General features: G+C 24.7%; 1 protein-coding gene across 2 annotated transcripts; it reads left to right on the top strand.

Annotated features, from left to right (window-relative positions):
• LOC109604817 (ATP-binding cassette subfamily G member 4-like) lies at positions 1-23,253 on the top strand. Of its 2 annotated transcripts, XM_049969979.1 has the most exons (9): positions 2-224; positions 17,713-17,830; positions 18,255-18,444; positions 20,940-21,085; positions 21,141-21,379; positions 21,431-21,672; positions 21,723-21,891; positions 21,943-22,199; positions 22,283-23,253. In XM_049969979.1, the coding sequence occupies exons 1-9, from the start codon at positions 113-115 to the stop codon at positions 22,694-22,696; spliced, it is 1,887 nt and encodes a 628-aa protein (XP_049825936.1). In that variant the 5' UTR covers positions 2-112; the 3' UTR covers positions 22,697-23,253. The 2 variants fall into 2 exon arrangements, with proteins under 2 accessions (XP_049825935.1, XP_049825936.1); XM_049969978.1 differs by having other exon boundaries at positions 1-224; positions 21,723-22,199.
• Positions 23,254-23,500: the final 247 nt, after the last annotated feature.

Below are 23,500 nucleotides of genomic sequence, written 5' to 3'. Positions count from 1 at the left end.
TAGTGCGGCGCCCGTACCGAGCGCTCGACGTGACGATCGACCGATTAGAATTTCGGTTTTTGGGCCAAACGTACCGCGATCATCCGCGATCATCATCCAATCAAGTGCAAAAATGGACGAGGCGGTGAACAGTGCTAAAAGGACGATAACTTGTGTGTCGAGTCCAACGAGGATCGATTTGGAGTTTCACGATTTGAGTTTTTCGGTGCCGCAGGGACGGAAAGGTCTGAAAATTGTTTAGAAATTTTGTTTATATTAAATAAAAATAAATGTCTACAATAAATGAATCATTTAATTCGATATTATGGCATTTTAACATTTATTTTGTAAATGGTAAATCAATAAAAGAGAAGTTACTTAATAAATAATGCATTTAAAAGTCGTTCATGAATTGTTTATTTTGATTTTTTTGTCACTTTTGACACTCAAAAATGGTTATTTCAATGGTGTTATAAAATTATTTTTATAGCATATTGATTGATAATTTATTTTTCTAGTGTATTATATATTAAATTCAAGTTTTATATAATACATTTAATTGCTGTATTAATCATATAATTACTAAATTATTTATTAATTTTAAAATTAGAATAATTAAAAAAATAGAAATGAAAATCATTTTTTATTTAAATTAAATGTTTATATTTCTTTTAATTTAGAAAATTTAGGTTCTTTTTTCAATGCACTATTTTTTTATTGATTTTATTATGATTGATGACACTATGATACATTTATTGACAAAAGTTTAAATTACAGCTAACATTTAATCATATAATTACCTAACTTTTATTTATTAATTTTGATATCAAAATAAATAAAATAAATCACTATAAAAAAGTATATTTAAATTAAATATTAAAATCTCTTAATTTTTATTGTATAATTATTGACATTAAAAGTTTAGATTATAGTTAATATTAATAATTTTGATATTAAATATAATACAAAAAATACATTAAAATCATTTTTATTTAAATTAAATTTTCTTTCAATTTAGAATTTTATGTTTTTTATAATGTACTTTTTCTATTTAATTTTTACTATAAAATTATTGTGTTAAATTTTAATATTTACTCACATAATTACTCAATTTTTATTTATTAATTTTGATATTAAAATAATTAAAAAAAATACAACAAAAATCAAATTTTATTTAAATTAAATTATAAAATCTTTTTTAACTTAACTTATAATTTATCATAATTTTAGAATTTAATTTTTATGATATAATTGTCATTAATTATATCATAAAAGTTAAAATTTTACTGATATTTAATCTATCAATCATCAATTTTTATTTATTAATTTTAATACTAAAATAATTAAAAAAAGCACAATGAAAACCATTTTTTATTTAAATTAAATTTTAAAATCTGTTTTAATTTAGAAATTTTAGGATTTTTTATAATGTAATTTTTTTATTTAATTTTTATGATAAAATTATTGACATTAAAAGTTTCCAATATTTATTATAATTACTCAATTTTTATTCATTGATTTTGATATTAGAATAATTAAAAAAAATACAATGAAAATCATGTTTATATTTAAATTAAATATTAAAATATCTTTATACTATAAATTTTAAGTTCTTTGTATAATGTATAATTTTAGAATTTAATTTTTATAATATTGTATATAATTATACACAATGAAAATTATTTTTAATTTATAAATTTTAGATTCTTTTTATAATTTTCTATAACTTTTTTATTTTATTTTTAATATATAATTTAAGATATTTTAAAATTTAAGAATAATTTAAAAAACTAAATGAAAATCATTTTAATCTTCCTCTGTTTTTACAATAAAATTAAGCTAATAAATTATATTAATATTTTTTAGATATAAAAGGCTAATTTATTATTATATATTAACCTTTTAATCTTCAAGAAAAAAATGTAAATTAACATTTATATTAATAAAAATCTAAACATATTCTTGTGAAAATCATCAATTTTAAATTTTCGGATGCATTATTAAATTAGCTTAATTAAACATTAAAATTTTTAATAAAATTTCAGGAAGCACATTTGATTAATAATTAACCTTGGCAAAAAAACATTTTTTATAAATTTACATAATGACGGAGATCAAAGTTTTCAAATAGATGCATTATGGATAAAAATGAATTTATGCGATCTCCTTGGCTTTTAATGATTTTAGACTAAAAAAACTTAGGTCATGTGCTAATTAATGTCACACGTGTGTTAATTATTACATCACATGGAGGGTGGTTTTATCTATATTTGCATTAAATTAATTTAAATTTTTTCTCATCATGTGTGTAGGTGAATTATGACCACTTTTGGATCATTTATAACAATATAAATAATTTGAAACATTGTTCAACGACTGAATATGGATACACAGATTTGATTTTTTTATTTATGCATTATTTAAATATTTAATAAATGGGAGAAAAAAAAAGAACCACAAATTAATTATTAAGCAAACTTTAATAATTTATATTTGTATTGATTCATTTTAATATATGGTGTACATTTTATAATAATTGTAATTTATGTGATTATGATATTTGCCAAATTATAGTTTATTTTGTATAAACTAACTTAATTATTTATTTATAAATCAATCCAAATAATACAACTCATATTTTTAATCAAAGATTAGATAAATTAAATATATTTCTTGTCAGTAGTAAAAGATAAAGTGATGAATATTAATGTAGTGTTTTCCACAATGTTTATTTTTTTTATTTTACGACCTGGTCATTTATTACTCAATAAATACCAATTAATTACATTCATTAATATCAACAAACATTCGTTTTTGGGCTTCTTCAAGTTTATACAATTTCGTACCTCCTGGTCGTTAATTATTAAACAAATATGAGACTTTCTCTTTACTTCTTGTTATTTTCCGGTTGTATTTTTGCCCAGTTACACTCCAACGTACAATCTGATAAAAATAATTGCCAAGGTGTATTATTTATTACTTTTAATTTACTTGAACATATTCAACACATATCCAATTAGACGTAGTAAAAAACCAATACTGCAATGTTTGTAAAACACAAACATCACTAATCTTAACACTAACTGATAAAGGTTTCCTCGAATTTAACATAAACGTTATCAGTTGGAGAACTTCTAAATATAATCAGTTAAGTGACTTATTTTGTAGCAAACGTAAAACATTTTGGGTTAAATGTAAGTAACAATTGTTGCACTTAAGATTCAGACGAATTAAGTGAAAGTACTTAGTCTTTTGACGTTACGTCGTGATAGTTCCATTGATATCGAACCTGAATCTCTTGTAAAATGCAACTTTCTTCTCCTCCTTCTGTTGTCGAAATACGGTGTAGTTTTTGAAATGGAATATTTTAAATTATTTTACTATTAACTATAGGACTCGAGGTCTCGAATTGCTTAATTGATATTTCAGGCGTTAAAAATTTGTTGATCGTTTTTAGACACGAATACTGAAATTAGTGTTGTTTACAACAACTTGTTGGTGTAGCAATAAATTAATATTATGAAGTAGGAAAGTTACAGACAAAACTTAGTTTGTACATAAATCGAGGTAAAAACTAACGTAAATAATTTATTTGTTTGTCACATCTATTTTAAATGTTAGAATTTCTTATTAATTATAAAATGAATCAAATTACACTGTACTCAATTAAAATTTCTCATCTATACAATTTATATTTCTTTATTATTATAAATATGTTATATTTATTATTAATACATGTTTTATTTTAATTTTATATACACTTCTGGATAAAAATCTGGGATATAATTGATTAAAATAACAAATAAACTATAAAATAATGATAAAATAAAATTCTGTATATTAAAATACAAAATAATAATAATGCAATACTGCACTTTAGACTCAGTTTTTTACCAAAACAAAGGTTTGGAAACTCCTTAAATTTAAGCAGGTAGTTACGCCACAAAATATTAAAGCTTCTATTTGTTTTTGTTTTATTACTCGAAAATTAAATTATTAAATAAGGTTGCCAATCATATGTTCAATTAAGAAAATTTTATTTTGAATAATATACTTTACTTTATAATATTTTAATAAAGGTAAATACAATTTATGACACATTTAATCTGAATAATAACAATTCAATTTTATCATTTATAATAATAAGGTATCCAAACATATGTCCAAATAAAAAAGTTTTATTTTGAATAATATATTTTACTTTATAATATCTTAATAAAAGTACAATACAATTTATGTAGCATTTTTATTAATCCAAATAATAACAATTCAATTTCAGGGTTTCCAAACTTTTGTCCAGGAGTGTGTATATATACAATTGCAATTGATAAATAATTAATTTAATTACTTAATATATAATAAAAAAAATTAATTCATGTCATTTATTAAATTCACTTATTAATTATAATTGTACATGAAAAATAAATTATAACGTGTACATTTTATAACACAATTGCATACTAATTACATACAAACAGTTGCAAAAATTTAAATTTTTAAATTAATTGTAAATTTAGTACAAATTCACACTTTTTTCGGCTGTCTAAACCTGTATATTATAAACAATTAATTAAACATTTTCTTGTCATTTATATTACTTGAACGTTACTGATGCAAATTTAGTTTAAACAGTAAATATAATTGACATTGGAATTATCTAATTAGAGGGTTTCGAAATTTCACTGAATATTAAATTAATTTATTAATTATATTTTAATTTATATTAAAAAATTAGTGCTTTAAAAAAATTTCTAATAATTATTTTGATATAAAAACTAAATTGGACTTGAATAACTGTACTTACTAAATGAATACTGTTTTAATTTAATACCTAAGGCATTATTTTTTAAAGTTAATACATCTCGAAGTAAAACGAATGACAATTTTAATAATTAAGGTGTGGCTTTAATTGCGTTAACGCATATAAAAAAGGTAATTGGTAATTAGGACATTTCCTCTAGTTATTAGTCCGATAATTAAATACGTTCACTTTGACCAAATACAGCAACAATTCACAATCAAATGACAATATTTCTAATTAAAAAAGAACAATGGAGAACCTTGGCCAAAAATTTATGTGTGTACCATGTTTTGTGTAGGTTTTAACCTTACGAAACGAGACCAAATGCGAAAAGTAGTAGTTCATCTTGCCATAGATGTAACTGATTTTGTTGTAATAATAGTTACGTTATGCGACCGTAAGTTCATTGCACTATGAAAGTAAGATATACAACTGTACTTAACAATTTCCTAGATGAATGCAGTGGAAAAAAACAACAAAGATCGCTGATACACACTCGAATCTCTCCGTTGATTAGAATCAACGAGTAAATCATAATATTGGACGGTTACGTTTTTATTGTGACGTAATTTCCTTAAATATAAACAAACATTTTGCAAATTATTAATTTAAATATGTGTTGGTTTTCTAATTATATAAAATTTTAACTGGTATTAAATAATCAATTAAATAACTCGTTTTTTTCTAATTTATTAATTTGTACCATTAAAATAGATATTTTTATAATTATTTAAAGTGAATAATTATTTAATTGATGCAAATATTATTTAATAATTAAACAACATTTTACCATCTGAATTAAATTTTTATAAAATTTATATTTTTAATTTAATTTAATAATATGGTAAATAACGCCTTCTTTTTTGTGATATGCACCCTTTGAAATATTTGAAAAATTTAATATTTATGGAAGAAATATTAATTAATTAATCACATAAGTTTTATAAAATTTCCACATATTTCTCCACATAAATAGAATTTTTATAAATTTAATAATAAATAATTGGTTCTTTTTTGTGATATACATTTTTTTATATATTTTAGAATTTTAGTATTTATGGAACAAATATTAATTAATCTATTAAATCTCATAAATTGTATTAATTTTCTACACATTTCCCACCTAAATAGAATTTTTATAAAAAATATGTTTTTAATTAAATTTAACAATAAATAACACCTTCTTTTTTATGATTTTAGAAAGTTAATATTTATGGAACACATATTAATTAATCTATTAAACTTTAATAAATTTTCACACATGTCTTTTCTTTAATAGACTTTTTTATAAAAATTATCTTTTTAATTTGATTTGATAATAGGTAATACCTTTTTCTGTGATATGCATCTTTTGAAATATTTTAGAAATTTAATATTTATGAAACAAATATTAATTAATCTATGAAATCACATAAGTTTCATTAAATTTTCACATATTTCTCCACCTAAATAGAATTTTTATAAAAATTATCTTTTTAATTTAATTTAACAATAAATATATAAATAATAAATGACACAATTTGGACAACAAGGATGTTGTTTCTTTTAAAAATTATTTTAATTAGCTTATTTCCAACGCAGTACATTATTTCCAATACCAAATATTAACCAACTTTCAACAAACTTTCATATAGCACTTGACTAATTACAGTAAAATATTACACTAAAACATCAATTATTCGCGGTTTGCGAATTTCACGAATGCACTTTGTCGATCTAACGCAATCTTCAGTGGTTTCGTCACGTGAAAAATTTCGTTTCTACAAATAAACGGAGCCGGCTGAAATTCGCCATCGTGTCGTAAGTGCAACAGAAGAAAACGTTCGACGTTCGTCTTGTGCAAACCGTCGAATCAATTAAAACATTGTGCTAATAATAGATATAATAAATACATTCGGGATTGCATCAGAGATTGTTGGATTGCGGGAATTTAATCACCGGGTAATTTGCACCTGCACCGGACAACGGAAGAGAAAATACACTTCCTTTCTGTGTTATTTCAAGTTCGATACCATTTCTGTTTTGTGAGGCGTTGTTTTTAAATTACTGGCTTTGTTCCGGATTCTAAAAAATATATAAGTTTAATAGATAATTAATGATGTCACATAATGTCACATGATTTTACCCAGAACTTTAAAAAATTTAAAACTTTATTTGGGTTCCATTATTTATCAAACTGTTTGTTCTGATAGATTTTTAGACAAATTTTGGGAGAATACAAATATTTTTTATCAATCTTCACATAATTATTAATTGATAATTACCAAAGCATAAATATCAGGATAATTATTAATAAACTGATTTTATTCAGGACTCTAAAAATATTAAAATTTTAAACAATTAATAGTTAATTATTAAAATTTGATAATATTTAATACTGCATCTTTTTATTTTTATGTTTAATTTATGTATTATTATTATTTTTTTTAAATAAAAAAGTGTTTATTTGTGTTCCATCTTTTAGAAAATTTTTTCTTCTGTTGGATTTTTAGAAAAAATTTTGGAGATTACAAAATATTACGATAATTATTAGTAATTTTATTCAGGAGTCTAAAACTTTTAAAATTTTAAACAATTAATGGTTAATATCAAAATATGATAATATTTGATACGATATCTTTTATTTTATTTGGGTTCCTTTTTTATAAAACTTTTTGTTCTGTTGGATTTTTAGATAAATTTTGGGAGATTACAAATATTTTTGACCAATCTTCACATATTATCAATTGATAATTATCAACACAAAAATATTACGATATTATTAGTAAACTAATTTGATTCATAATTCTAAAACTTAAAATTTTAAACAATTAATGGTTAATTATTAAAATTTGATAATATTTGATTCTATTATTATTTTATAAAACTTTTTGTTCTGTTGGATTTTTAAACAAATTTTGGGAGAATACAAATATTTTTGAGTCTATCAGGATAATTATTATTAAATTGATTTCATTCAGGACTCTAAACATATTAAAATTTTAAACCATTGATGATTAATTATTAAAATTTGATAATATTTAATACTGCATCTTTTTATTTTTATGTTTAATTTATGTATTATTATTATTTTTTTTAAATAAAAAAGTGTTTATTTGTGTTCCATCTTTTAGAAAATTTTTTCTTCTGTTGGATTTTTAGAAAAAATTTTGGAGATTACAAAATATTACGATAATTATTAGTAATTTTATTCAGGAGTCTAAAACTTTTAAAATTTTAAACAATTAATGGTTAATATCAAAATATGATAATATTTGATACGATATCTTTTATTTTATTTGGGTTCCTTTTTTATAAAACTTTTTGTTCTGTTGGATTTTTAGATAAATTTTGGGAGATTACAAATATTTTTGACCAATCTTCACATATTATCAATTGATAATTATCAACACAAAAATATTACGATATTATTAGTAAACTAATTTGATTCATAATTCTAAAACTTAAAATTTTAAACAATTAATGGTTAATTATTAAAATTTGATAATATTTGATTCTATTATTATTTTATAAAACTTTTTGTTCTGTTGGATTTTTAAACAAATTTTGGGAGAATACAAATATTTTTGAGTCTATCAGGATAATTATTATTAAATTGATTTCATTCAGGACTCTAAACATATTAAAATTTTAAACCATTGATGATTAATTATTAAAATTTGATAATATTTAATACTGCATCTTTTTATTTTTATGTTTAATTTATGTATTATTATTATTTTTTTTTAATAAAAAAGTGTTTATTTGTGTTCCATTTTTTAGAAAATTTTTTCTTCTGTTGGATTTTTAGAAAAATTTTGGGAGATTACAAAAATATTACGATAATTATTAGTAATTTTATTCAGGACTCTAAAACTTTTAAAATTTTAAACAATTAATGGTTAATATCAAAATGTGATAATATTTGATACGATATCTTTTATTTTATTTGGGTTCCTTTTTTATAAAATTTTTTGTTCTGTTGGATTTTTAGATAAATTTTGGGAGATTACAAATATTTTTGACCAATCTTCACATATTATCAATTGATAATTATCAACACAAAAATATTACGATATTATTAGTAAACTAATTTGATTCATAATTCTAAAACTTAAAATTTTAAACAATTAATGGTTAATTATCAAAATTTGATGATATTTGATTCTATTATTATTTTATAAAACTTTTTGTTCTGTTGGATTTTTAAACAAATTTTGGGAGAATACAAATATTTTTGAGTCTATCAGGATAATTATTATTAAATTGATTTCATTCAGGACTCTAAACATATTAAAATTTTAAACCATTGATGGTTAATTATTAAAATTTGATAATATTTAACACTGCATCTTTTTATGTTTATGTTTAATTTATTTTATATGGTGCCCAGTTTTATAAAACTTTTTGTTCTGTTGGATTTTTAGATAAATTTTGGGAGGATATAAATATTTTTGATCAATCTTCACATAATTATCAATTGATAATTACCAACCATATGTTTTATTTTATTTGAGTCCTATTTTTATAAAAATGTTTTTTTTTTGTTGGATTTTTAGAGAAATATTGGTAAAAAACAAATATTTTTGATTATTTTTCACATAATAATCAATTGATAATTACCAAAGCATTAATATCAGAATAATTATTAATGAACTGATTTTATTCAGGACTCTAAAATCTTTAAACTTTTTAACGATTAATGGTTAATTATCAAACTTTGATAATATATGATACATCTTTTTATTTTTATGACTAATTTATTTTATTTAATTTTTTTAAATAAAAAAGTGTTTTATTTTATTTGGGTTTTAATTTTCATAAAACTGAATTTTCAAACAAATTTTAGGCAAATATTACTGGAATTATTAAGTTAATTAGGAATAACTCCACTTAAAACTGTCTTTACCAGAACAATTATTTCTTTGTTCATTATTTTTTACATGTGCACAAAGTCGTGTCGTTTTTCAAGCTCCACTGAATCATATTTTTGTTGCATTGTTCACAACGGCGAATAAACCAACGTCAACGCCCATGAAATACGAAGAAGACGTGTTAACAATTTTTTTACACGTTAAGCTTTCTTGAGTTTCCGGTGTGTTGTTACGAAAATTGTGTAAGTCTCAAACTTACAATTTGTAGCAAGCCAGCGTTAAAAATTGTTAATAATAATTTAAAAAATTATTAAAACTAAATTATGTCGGAGTTACGAATTGATTAGGCATTTCAACCTTCACAGGAATTAGCGTAGCCTCGTGCAGAACAATCTGCACACAATCAAAAAATTTTTTTTGTAACTCACGGTCGGTTTCCAGCAATTAAATTGTCGTTTGTCTGAAATTTAAATTAGTGACCACAACTTATTGTTGACAATAAGTAATTTTTAATGTCAGATCAAATTTAATGACGATGTTTGTGGTTGAAAAAAATGTGGGGAAATGAGTGGTCTACGCACAATTATAAAATCGTCATACACAGAGTTATTAAGGCTTAGAAAAACATGTAATTAAAATTAAAATAAAAATACTTAACGAGGTCGCAAGACGCTTTTGCAAAAATCAACAACCTTAACCTGTGCAATATTGTAGTTTTTATTGCTTCCTTATTCTTGTGGCATTTAAAATTAGTCCGAAGAGATCAACAAACCTAAATTTAAGTTAGAGCGATTAACGGATTAAACGGCATGTTAACAAACTAATGAATACTTAACAAGGACAATTGTCTAGTCAATTATTATAAAAAATAGATGACCTTAACCTGTCTAAGATTTAAGTCTTTTTTTGCTGGAAATTTCAATAACAAACTTAATACTTCCTTGTTTTTTGCCAAACAACCATAGATATTTCGTCGATTGACCGCTAAAGGCAAGTTTAATTTTATAGAAAACACAAGATGTGTTGCTGCAAAACAAGGCCGAGGCTGTTTCACGCCGATTCTAAGATTAGTGTCTTGGAAAAACTGCCATGATAGTTTCACCTTGTAAAATCGATTAATCACGCATAAAAAACGTAAGTAATTAATTTATCTTTGGAAATTTTTTAATAAAAATGGCAACAGCAACAACAAGTACTATTTTTATTGTCCTGGCTGATCAGATAATGTCAAACATGGCACAACAATGGTGCGGAATACGCCGACAACAAACAAATGTGACGCTTGTAATATTCATAATATAATTAAATCCTTGACAATGAATTGAGGGGAATATTTTCGTAACAGTTTCGCGAGTTCAAGGACAATTCAACTAACTCATGTTAAGCTCTTAATAGTCATGCACAGACAGCTTTCATCTCTGCCAGAATTAATTTGTGCACTTACGTAAAAAGCACGTGAATGCGATTCGAAAAGTAAAAGCATTGAATAATTATCGAGCAGTCGGGTTACTAAACTTTATGACTGGCGCTATATATTGTTTTAGGAAATCGAGAAACGATGATGATTGTAATAAAAATATGGACATATTTAAATTTATTTAAATTATATTATATCATCGATAATTTATATTTGTTTTATAAATTTTAAATTTTTGCAATAGTTTAGAAATATTATATAATTAAATGTTAAAAGAAATTGTTATAATTTAATAATAATATTAACAATTATTTCTCAAATATTTATAATATTTTAAAATCTTAATATCAATACTATTTGTTTTTATATATTAAATTTTTATAATATTTTAAAAGCTACATATCACAGAAAAACAAATATTATTTATTGTCACAAAATCAACTAGATAATTATTAATAAAATTTAATTTAGATGGCAAAATTCATGGAAATTTAACAAAATTAATATATATTAACTCAATAATCAATATTTGTTTATAAAATATTAAATTTTTAAAGCTTCATACCACATAAAAGCAAATATTATTTATTGTGTTACAAAATGAACTAAATAACTATTAATAAAATTTAATTTAGGTGTCAAAATTCATGGTAATTTAGTATTAATTAATTCAATAATCAATATTTGTTTAGTAAATATTAAATTTTTGTAATATTGTGAATGCTACATATCAAACAAAACATATATTATTTATCGTGTTACAAAATTAATTAGTTAATTATTAACAAACTTTAAGGATTAAAATTCATGGAAATTTTATCAAATTGGTATTAATTAATTCAATAATCAATATTTGTTTATAAAATATTAAATTTTTGCAATAATTTATAAGCTACATATCACTGAAAAACAAATATTATTTGTGATGTCACAAGTTGAACTAGATAATTATAAATAAAATTTAATGTAGGTCGCAAAATTCGTGAAAATTTAATAAAATTAATAATAATTTATTTTATAATCAATATTTGTTTATAAAATATTAAATTTTTACAATATTTTAAAAGCTACATGTCACAGAAAAACAAATATTATTTGTTGTGTCTCAAGATTAACTAAATAATTATTAATAAAATGTAATTTAAGTTGCAAAATTCATAGAAATTTAATAAAATTAATATTAATTAATTCAATAATCAATATTTGTTTATAAAATATTAAATATATACAATATTTTAAAAGCTACATGTCACAGAAAAACAAAAATTATTTGTTGCGTCACAAGATTAACTAGATAATTATTAATAAAATGTAATTTAAGTTGCAAAATTCATGGAAATTTATTGAAACTAATATTAATTAATTCAATAATCAATATTTGTTTATTAAATATTAAATTTTTGCAATAATTTATGAGCTACATATCACTGAAACACAAATATTATTTGTCGTGTCACAATATTAACTAAATAATTATTAATAAAATTTAATTTAAGTGGTAAAATTCATGGAAATTTAATAAAATTAATAATAATTAACTCAATAATAAAAAAATAAAATAAAAAAAAATATATTAAATTTTTACAATATTTTAAAAGCTACATGTCACAGAAAAACAAATATTATTTATTATGCCACAAAATTAGCTATATAATTATTATTAAAATTTAATTTAGGCTCCAAAATTCATGGAAATTTAATAAAATTAATATTAATTAATTCAATAATCAATATTTGTTTATAAAATATTAAATTTTTACAATATTTTAAAAGCTACATTTCACTGAAAATCAAATATTATTTGTTGTGTCACAAGATTAACTAAATAATTATTAATAAAATTTAATTTAAGTGGTAAAATTAATGGAAATTTAATAAAATTAATAATAACTAACTCAATAATCAATATTTGTTTAAAAAATATTAAATTTTTACAATTATTTATAAGCTACATATCACCGAAAATCAAATATTATTTATCGTGTTATAAAATTAATTAGATAATTATTAACAAAATTTAAAATTGTGGCAAAATTCATAGAAATTTAATAAAATTAATAATAATTAATTCAATAATCAATATTTGTTTATAACATATTAAATTTATGCAATAATTTATAAGCTACATATCAAGAAAAACAAATATTTGTTTTGTCACAAAATTAACTAGATAATAATTAATAAAATTGATATTAAATTTTGCAATATTTTAAAAGCCTATGTACATAGTAAATATTATTCTTGGAAATTTAAGAAAATTAGTATTAATTAATTCAATAATCAATATTCGTTAAATATTAAATTTTCGCAATATTCTATAACAGGGTGGTCAAGCTCCTTGATAGACCCCTGTTCTATAAGTTACATACCACAAAATTAATTAAATAATTATTAATTAAATTTAATAAAATTAGGAATTAAGTATAAAATTATTATTAAAATTAAAATTAGTGATAAAAAAACTGAAATTATATAAGACTCATGAGAATAAATTGATTAATTATAACTTCTTCCATAAATAATATATTTTTCAATATTTTGAAAGTTCCATAAATAATAAACATTGGCAATATATCAATATAAAAGCAGGGACAACATATCACACCAAAGCAGGGACACGATTGACGTCAAACAAATAAATTATTAAATGAATCATTAATTGAAATAGTTCTTCTTCAATCTTCTCTAGATTGAAATAATTGTAAATATGTTATGAACTGGATTAATTGTATAAAAAATCTAATTATTATGAATATGGTGGAATCTAGGAAGATTTTGTTAATAAACCACAATTATGTATGTTAATTGTGTTGAAACGAAATTGTTGGCGTATTTAAAATAGAGTTGAAACAATGTATTATTTGCATCCATAACGATTGTAACCAAATGAGGTTTCGTACCGGAAACATGATAGTACTTATGATAGCGCACAAAAATATGACCATGATCACAAACCAGATGAGCTTATACATTAATCATAACTTGACAACGTGCAAAACAAACGATTCCAAATTTTCCCTCGTTTAAATTCATGAAATACAATCTACTTTTTTTGATCATTTTAGAACGTTTTAATGGAAATCTATTTGTGGGTAAAATAAAACTGGTTAATAATTATGCTCGTGCATAATAAATTCCTTACGTTTTGCCTTGCTTAAAATTCCATTAAAAGTTTCCAACATTTTATAATTTTATCTGCAGCCACAGTTGGTCGTTTCGACAACTAAAATATTAGAAAGTTTGAAAATTGCGTAAAAGGAAAATGTTGCCGGCATTTTTCTGCCACAATGAAATACCTACAACCAGCCTAACATAAATTAAAATTAATGACAGTCAAGTGCATGGTATTATTAAGTTCAGTGCTCCGCACGTTGCTCAATTTAGTATCAAGTCACCCTGGATAAATTCGTCTAGAATCGCAGCATATTGACCCAGTTTCCAATCACCGATATGGTTTCTCTCGACGCAACTATTTCAAATATTGTGCGATTGCCATTTGTGAACTTCGCAGTCGTTTATGTTTATTTCTGTATGGACCAAATCACTTTCAAAACTAATTAGAAACCTCTGTTTGATATCAAATGGCAGATAAATAAGTGTTTTCATTTTAACAACAAAAATTGTTCAGATTGTTTAAGTTAAACGACGGTCAGAAAGAGGAAATAAGTAATTTGCTGAAGGAAATTATCTAATAATAGTACTGAAGGTGAGGAAACAAAGAGGAAAGGAGCCATTATGTGAGGAGATCATTGATTAATAAAAAGTAGATATTTTAAAAATTTATTTTACACATTTTTAATTTTATTTGTTTGTTAAATACTCTGAGTCAGTGTTGGCGATTTGTCTAATTACACATAGATTTTACTTGAACACACAAAACAATGACTCAAAAGTGCTAATTCTTGTGTTGGAATTATTATAATTATTTTCAAATAAAATAATTTTCCTGGTATTTAAATTGACGCACCTAGTTAATGTAATTGTGGTTTTTCCTTATACACTAAAATTATATTCATCAGAACAAATTTTCTCTTCTCCAAAATCTATTAACTAATAGCATCATTTTATTTTTAAAATATCATATTTTAACCACTAGAACAAAAATTTAAACATTAGCAAGGATATCCACAATTTAGCTGCTTTTTTCTACAAGTGCTGCATTTTTTAACTAACTTATTGCCTCAATATATAATTAAGTTGTATATTAATATCGTGAGACGCAAAAATTACAACACATTTTGTTTTTATCCCGCAGTACCAACACGATATCACATCCTGCCAATCCGAATCTGGAACGGTTGCCCAACTCGAACAATTACCCACCCTGTCCAATCTCGAAAAAGTCATTTCACTTTGGATACAAGCGAACATTTTCACAACAATCATTTCATTGTATTCCTGTCGTTTGTCCATGACCAACGGCATAAATTACAGACCGCTTAAGTTCATGAACATTTTTATACATTGTATTGTTCTGCAGCCAATTATCTAATTGTACCGCTGAAACGTAAATGGTTAATTATCGTTTCCCATAGGCCACATCATCAGTCCCATGTATATGTTTTGTTTCACGGCTGAAACTGCAATTTGTTCTAATCGTTGTACTTTTTATATATGTCACATATCTGATGGACAAGGCTGAAAGGTTACTGGGTTGATGTCTACTATCAACAGCGTTTTCAATGTCAGTGATAAATGATTTTTATAATGTTAAGTTATCAACGAATATTTCTATACCAATTTTCTGGGCAAAAAATTTTGATTAATTGAGTCCTTTCAAAATTAAATAAAGCAAACAGAAAATATAAAAATGGTTTATGTTTATAATCAACAATTTCCAATCTTATTTATTTATTTAAGTTTTAAATTGTTGTGGGATATGTTTTTTATATATAACTTTAATAGCAGATTTCATTATGCTTAATTTTAAAATATATGTCAGTTTATTGATGATTACTAACTAAAAATTTATTATCAGTAAATATAAAATTATAATAATACCAGTAATATAAAAATTGTTTTTTATTTTAAATTGCCTTGACATGATACTTTGAAATCTATTTCCAGATAAAAATATTACTATTATGCCTAATTGTGTCTTTAAAGTTTGCATCAAGTTGCCAATTAACACTAACTAAGAATTCCACTAACATAAAATATAAAACTGAGTTTATGTCTACTATAAACAATGTTTAATGTTAGTCATTACTGATTTTTTTCATTTTTAAATTGTCTGAGATACATACTAAATATTATATTATTTTCAACTAAAAAATATTAGGATTATGTCTAAAATGCACTTCAATTTATCATTGAGCACTTACTAAAAATTGACTAACAGTAAATATAAAATTGGATTTATGCCAACAATCATTAATGATTTATTTAATTTTAAATGGTCTTGCCATCATATTTGTTAATGTACTTTTTCTCGTCAAAAATATTATGCTTAATTAAGTCTCCTAAAGTTTTTATCAAGTTGCTAATTAACACTAAACAAGAATTTACTAACAGTAAATATAAAACTGAATTTATGTTTACAATAAACAGTGTTTAATGTAAGTCATTAACGATTTTTTAAATTTTAATTTGTCGGAGATAAATATTTTTAAATACTATTTTTCCCACTAAAACTAAAAAATATTACAGTTATACCTAATTTCTTCTAGTTACCAATTAGAATTGATTTACTTATCCATTTACACAGACGAAAATTTGACTAACAGTAAGTATAAAAGTGGGTTAAACTCTACAATAAACAAAGTAACGTACTATTTTGTAGACAAAATATATGAGAATTCCGCTTAATGAATATTTAAATTATCAATTATTAATTAATAGTGAATATAAAATTAAAATAATCCAATAATTACATATTTAACCAAAATATTCAGAAGTAGAACATTATTATCAATAAAGGTCACATAATTTTAAAATTTATTATACTTTTGCAATGCCTTTGATAACTTCTTAATGTCTGTTTGTTTAAGTTCAGTGTTTTCAATTAACAACAACCAGAACCAAATAATCAGTCATGGCATCTTATAAGACATTCAGGGAAAACCCAAACCACTTGGACACTTCAATGATTAATAAAAAAATGTATATTTTTAAGAAATGTGACGAAGGAATTATTTGGCAAAATATCTGCGGTTATTTTCCTTTCTAGCAGCAGCTTGAATGCAAATCTGGGCAAAAATCCTACGGTACCAGCTTTCTATCAACATTGCATAATAGTTATATTATCATACACGTAACGGTGCGACTGAATAATCGACAAAAAGTGAACGAGCGCGCGTTTGGTGAAATCCGTCGTGAAAGTCACTAAGGGCAAAATACCCGACGCAGCTTCCTATCGACTTTCTAAAATCGCAAGAAAAATGCATGTTTAAGCAACGGTACGTTCCGTTTTCGACGTCTTATTGCAAAAATGTCTTTTGTCAATGGTGAAAGGATCACTGGCTTTCTTGCGTTTGGTTTTGTTTATTTATTAAGGCAATAAAAGTGGTTTTTTCGGCTTATTAAATAATAAATTGCAAAATCGCTTTCTTATACATTTTAAACAGAAATTGACGATAATAAAGATAATAAATGGGACTTTTCTAATCGAAAACGTCGTTTTGCGTTTCATAATGATTTAATTGGTGCGTTTTACTTTTCAGGTTCCAAACTGATACTTAGAAATGTAAACGGACAGTTTAAATCACGACAGTTGCACGCAATTATTGGACCTTCAGGCGCAGGAAAGACTACACTTTTAAATATTCTAGCAGGATACAAGTAAGTTGTATGAATCAGATATTTACAATTGTTTGAAACTTTTCTGTCTTTATCAGAACGAATGTATGGCAAATCTTTAACTACTTTTGGAAAAACTTGATTAAAATGTTTCACAACCATAGAAAGTGGTTACCGATCATAAACCTTCAAACATTATTTTTGCAACCACTTTTTTCTTATCTAAAACAATATCCATTCTGTATTGAACTAAAATACCCAATCTACAATTTTATAGGCAATTTACTAAAGGTTAATTGCAGAGCATACCATACTGGTATTACAAATGACGTGATTTTCTTTCTTGCAATTGCCCATTGGTCAATGACCATCAAGGAATAACAATTTAACTATTATTACATCAAACAGTTTACACAATAATTGCAATTAAATTCACACTTCAATCTATTAAAATAACCTGTTACAGATGTACGGAAGCAACAGGGTCGATATTTGTGAATGGAAAACTCAGGAATATCAAGCAGTTCAGGAAAATGTCAAGGTACATTATGCAAGAAGACCTAATCCAACCGATGCTTTCGGTTACAGAGGCCATGATGGTGGCTGCCAATTTGAAACTAGCAAAAAATATCGGACAAGAAGAAAAACTGCAAAATGTAAGTATATAAGTAAAAAAAATCATACTCCACATTTGATGTGATTTACAAGTTTAATTATTCTATATAAATTTGTAAAAAAATATTCAGTATATTTATAAAATATACAAAAACACAACAATAACATTATTTCACAAACATTAAATAATATTATTAGACTACTATTTACTATATGAACATTTTTTCCAATATGAAGGATCTAAAAACAATAAAATTTGAGACAGTAGGTAAAAATTTAATAAAAACAGGATACTTAGAAAACTACTATAGGCTATGTAATATTTTTTCGAATCAATTATATATCAAAAATTAAAAAAATAAAGAAATTTTTAAGTCAACAAATGAAAATCAAAATAATTTGAAAATAAAAAATAAAAAATGAATGTTGTAGACAATAAAATTATAAACAGAAAGTAAAAATTTAAAATTTAATAATTATAAGGGACCCCAGAAAACTAGTAAATGATATGCAATGTTCTTTCCAATTAATTGTAGATCAAAAATGAAAAATAAAAGAAATTTTAAAGTCAGCAAGTGAAAACAAAAAAAATTAGAAATCAAAAAATAAAATTTAATGTTATTAGACAATAAAATTGGAGACAGAAAGTAAAAAACTAAAATTTAATAATTATAGGAGACCTCAGAAAACTACTGAATATTATGTAATATCTTTTCCTATTAATTGTAAATCAAAAATGAAAAAAATTAAAGCAATTTTAAAGTTAACAAATGAAAACCAAAAAAATTTGAAATTAAAAAATAAAAAAAATGAATATTATTAGATAATAAAAATGAGGGCAGAAGGTAAAAAATTAAAATTTAATAATTAGAGGGGATCTCAGAAAACTACTAAATTTTATGTAATATTTTTTCTAATTAATTGTAGTTCAAAAAAGAAAAAAATTAATGAAATTTTAATTGTAGATCAAAGTCAAAAAATGAAAACCAAAAAAATTAGAAATAAAAAAATAAGATGTTATTAGTGAAAGAAGATTAAAAAATAAAATTTAATAATTATGGGGAACCTTAGAAAACTACTAAGTGTTATGAATTTTTTTCCAATTAATTGTAGATCAAAAATGAAAAAAAAACAAATTTAAATGAAAACCTAAAAGATAAGGAATTAAAAAATGAAAGATAAAGTATTATTAGACAATAAAGCTTGGGGCAAATTTAATAATTTCAAGGGAACTTGATGCTATTATATGCTATATAATATTTTCCTCCAAATTGAACAAAATTATAGAAGTAATTGTAGATCAAACACAAAAAAAATTAAACCCAGAAATTAAAAAATAAATGTATTAGAAGAACATATGTTTATTCATATAAAAAATAATAAAACTAAGAATACTATAAAAAAAGACGTTCTAGAAAAAATTATTCTTAGATTTTTCTCAGCTATATATTATGACCAAAACTGCTTAAAATTCCGTAATTACAATTGAATTAAAACAATAATTAAGTATCTGTTTGCTTATGGAAAAATTGTGAATAAAAACAATACTTATGTTCCACTTAATAGTTTCAGTCTGATTTTAGTTTATAGTCATTGTGGAATATTTAGAAGCCTTAAGCAATGACGTAATTTTAAATTATGATCTTAAATTTAACTTCTATAATTGTAATACAAATATAAATAATAATTTTTCCATATTTATTTCGTTATAAAAATATTTATAAATAATAAAATAATATAAATTATAATATAATTAAATATGTGTCCAAAATATTAGTAAAATTATTATGTTAAATCTATTGTTTATTTTTAAATAAAAGACAAATTTTACTATACTACTATTGTAATACATAAATGTTAAGTAATTCTATTGTCAAACTCTGGTTACAATTTATGAGGTTGCATTAAAAACCAGTTTTAATTATGAAAATGAAAATATTACAATTTCCTACCTTGGTAAATAAGATACTTGTAATTTGTACAATGTAATAATATGTGGTTTTACTGTGATAAAATAGTGCGTGTGTTTTGTAAACAAATGAAAGCATCAGCGATAACATTTTTAGAAAGCAGGTATTTTATGAATGAAATGAGCTACGCATCAAAAATTGACAGATTGTTGTAATAGTTAGAAAACAAATTCGGTCATTCACATTGTGATGAATGTATTCGGTACATCCTGAAAACTTTTATAATTATGTAAATGTCATTATTTTCGTATGGTTATGTGAGACTTACTCAATTTGCTATAAAGTAATAAAATGCAACTTTATATTCGGAATATGCCTTCCTCTAATGTGGGCTATAAATCAACAGTTATCTGGTACAACGTTTCTAAATAATGCGCAAACAGGATAGGCCGTTGAATGTAAATTAATAATTAATTAGTATGTTTATTATCTTGCGCAACAGATGCATCTCAAATCTAGGACAATTGCTGAATTAATTTTATGCAATTACATCAGATGCTGTAAACGTGCATTCATCAAAACTGGTACTACATTTCGCTCCTTCAATCGACGTGTTATTGCTTCAGATAAACGAAATCCTGGACTTGTTGGGCCTAAGGAAAACGTCTGAAACCTCAACTAGCAGGCTGTCGGGGGGTGAAAGGAAAAGACTGGCGATAGCCCTTGAACTATTGAACAATCCACCTTTAATATTTCTAGACGAACCCACCACGTAAATATTTACCCACTTTAAATTATTGTAAACATATAAACATTAAAATTTTTAGAGGATTGGATGATCTGTCCTGTTCTCAATGCATCGCGTTGCTGAAAATGTTGGCGGAAGGCGGAAGAACTGTGATTTGCTCCATTCATTCGCCAAGTGCGAGACTGTTCTCCCTCATCGATAACGTGTATGTGGTCGCCTCGGGGCAATGCGTTTTTCAGGGCTATGGTCCCAATGTCGTTCCATTTTTGTCGAAAATCGGATTGGACTGTCCCAAACACTACAATCCTGCCGACTTCAGTAAGTTCTGCAATTGTTTTATATATTTTGTTTGTAATGTTTGGATTTTAGTTATGGAGGTGTGTTGCCATGAATACGGCGACTTCCATGATAAGATGGTTTCGGCTATCGACAATGGAAAGTGCATATACAGAAGGGACGAGGAATTAACAGAAGCTATGGAAATACCAGAGGATAATCAGTTGGTTCCATGTTTAATCGATACAGGGTATCAAAACGACGAAAAAATCAACTGGTTTAGCCAGTTTAGAATTTTGCTAATGAGGATGTGGCTGCAAATGTGGAGGGATAAGGTAATTTTCCTCTAAACTGTTTGTTGGATGCTTCAACATGAATGTTATAGAACTTCATCTTTATGAAAATCGCCCTACATGTTGTCCTGGGACTGTTGGTTGGTACCATGTACATTGGCATGGGACAGGACGGTTCCAAGACTATTTTCAACTTTGGATTTTACTTTTGCTGCCTCATTTTCTTCATGTACATACCCATGATGCCAGTGCTGTCAAACTGTAAGTCCCTTACCAAACAATCACAACATCTTGTAATATTATTTATTTCAGTTCCAACAGAAGTACACTATCTTAAAAGGGAACACTTTAACAAATGGTATCGACTAAGTGCCTATTTCAGTGCCTTAACTGTATCAACTTTACCTATGCAAATTATTTTGGGAACCGTATATTTATCTTTGGTTTACTTATTATCGGACCAGCCTTTAGAGTACATGAGAATGATAAAATTTTTCTCTGTATGCCTTTTAACGGGCGTCATATCCGAAAGTTTTGGCCTCTTGATTTCATCACAACTAAACATAGTCGTAAGTATCAATGGTCAACGTAAAGTCGTCCAGTTACTTGTGAAAGTTCCTGGTCCTAAATAATTAATAATATTAATTTTCAGAATGCCATGTTCGTGGGACCGGTGGCGGTGGTACCGCTGATGTTGCTGGCGGTGTATGGTTTCGGGTCGGGCTACAGCAGCATACCGAAACTGATCCGGGTGGCGATGCACTTCAGCTACTTGCGATACTCTCTGGAAGCCCTAATAGATTCGATGCTCAGGGACAGACCGAAGCTAGGCTGTCCAGACACGGAGGACCACTGCATCTTCACTGATCTGAACTATTTCATCAAGGAAATGGGAATGGAGAACACGATATTCTGGGTGGACATGGCCACGCTTGTTTTCACCCTTGTCTTGTTTAAGGGTGTGGGTTTCTATCTGCTCAGACAACGACTGACGCCCAGCAAAACGTTCCTTTCATTGCAACACGTCGGACGGTTTGTCAAGTCCCAGCTGGGCGGATCGCGTTGAATTTAGTTTGTCTACTTAATTTTTGGATAATGCAATCTTGCCAAATTTTATTATTGTGATTTTTTAAGGCTGGATCTGAGGAGGGGCGTTTGCTCCGGAATGTCACTAAATTATTTTGTCGTTAAGTGCCTGGAACCTTTAAATTTATGCCTAACTGTGAGAAACGTTTCGATCTACTTAAAATGTGATATATGTATTTCATGTTATTGTGGTCAGAGTATTTTTTGTATTTAGAGATTTATATCCAATTCAGCTTGTTTTTTGGTTGATTTGGATGCCGGATTGTCTTATTTTGATACAAATATTATTTATTAAACTTAAAATTAGTTTGTTTGCATTGAAATATATTGTTGACCAAATTATGTAATTGGTAGTAATAAATTCAAATCACCAAATGAAAATTTAATGTTTTATTTATGTAAATGTTAAGCTGATGTATTCCATTTAAACCATGATTTTTATAACGGTGGTATTTGTAGTTTAATTGTGATAGTAACATCACTTATTGAATATGTTTTATGTATTTTTATAAAAAATAAATTAATCTGAACTTGTTATTATTTCTCTCATTTCCCTATTTATTTATTAATGCTAATACTACATAAATAGGATCTTACAATGCTTATAAATGTGACAACAATCATTTAGATGAATTGTGGTTATTAATTAAAGAGTCGTGAAATTTAATTGCAAGCGACCATTGCCTATATATCATTGAATCTTTACATTACGGTTTACAGGTGAAATAAAGAGTGCCCAACAAAATATTAATAATTTTGTTTAAAAATATGTATACGTTAGTTG

The sequence above is a fragment of the Aethina tumida genome, chromosome 7 (assembly GCF_024364675.1).
Source record: "Aethina tumida isolate Nest 87 chromosome 7, icAetTumi1.1, whole genome shotgun sequence".
Classification (NCBI taxonomy): Eukaryota; Metazoa; Arthropoda; class Insecta; order Coleoptera; family Nitidulidae; genus Aethina; species Aethina tumida.
The sequence above is the reverse complement of the archived record's forward strand: the minus strand, read 5'-3'. Positions and strand labels throughout refer to the sequence as shown.

Excerpts from the sequence above, each read along its gene's own strand:
- LOC109604817 (XM_049969978.1), top strand. The coding sequence starts at position 113 with ATGGACGAGGCGGTGAACAGTGCTAAAAGGACGATAACTTGTGTGTCG. Across the intron at positions 18,445-20,939 it reads AAGAAGAAAAACTGCAAAAT|ATAAACGAAATCCTGGACTT; the intron begins GTAAGTATATAA and ends TTATTGCTTCAG. Across the intron at positions 21,086-21,140 it reads TTTCTAGACGAACCCACCAC|AGGATTGGATGATCTGTCCT; the intron begins GTAAATATTTAC and ends TAAAATTTTTAG.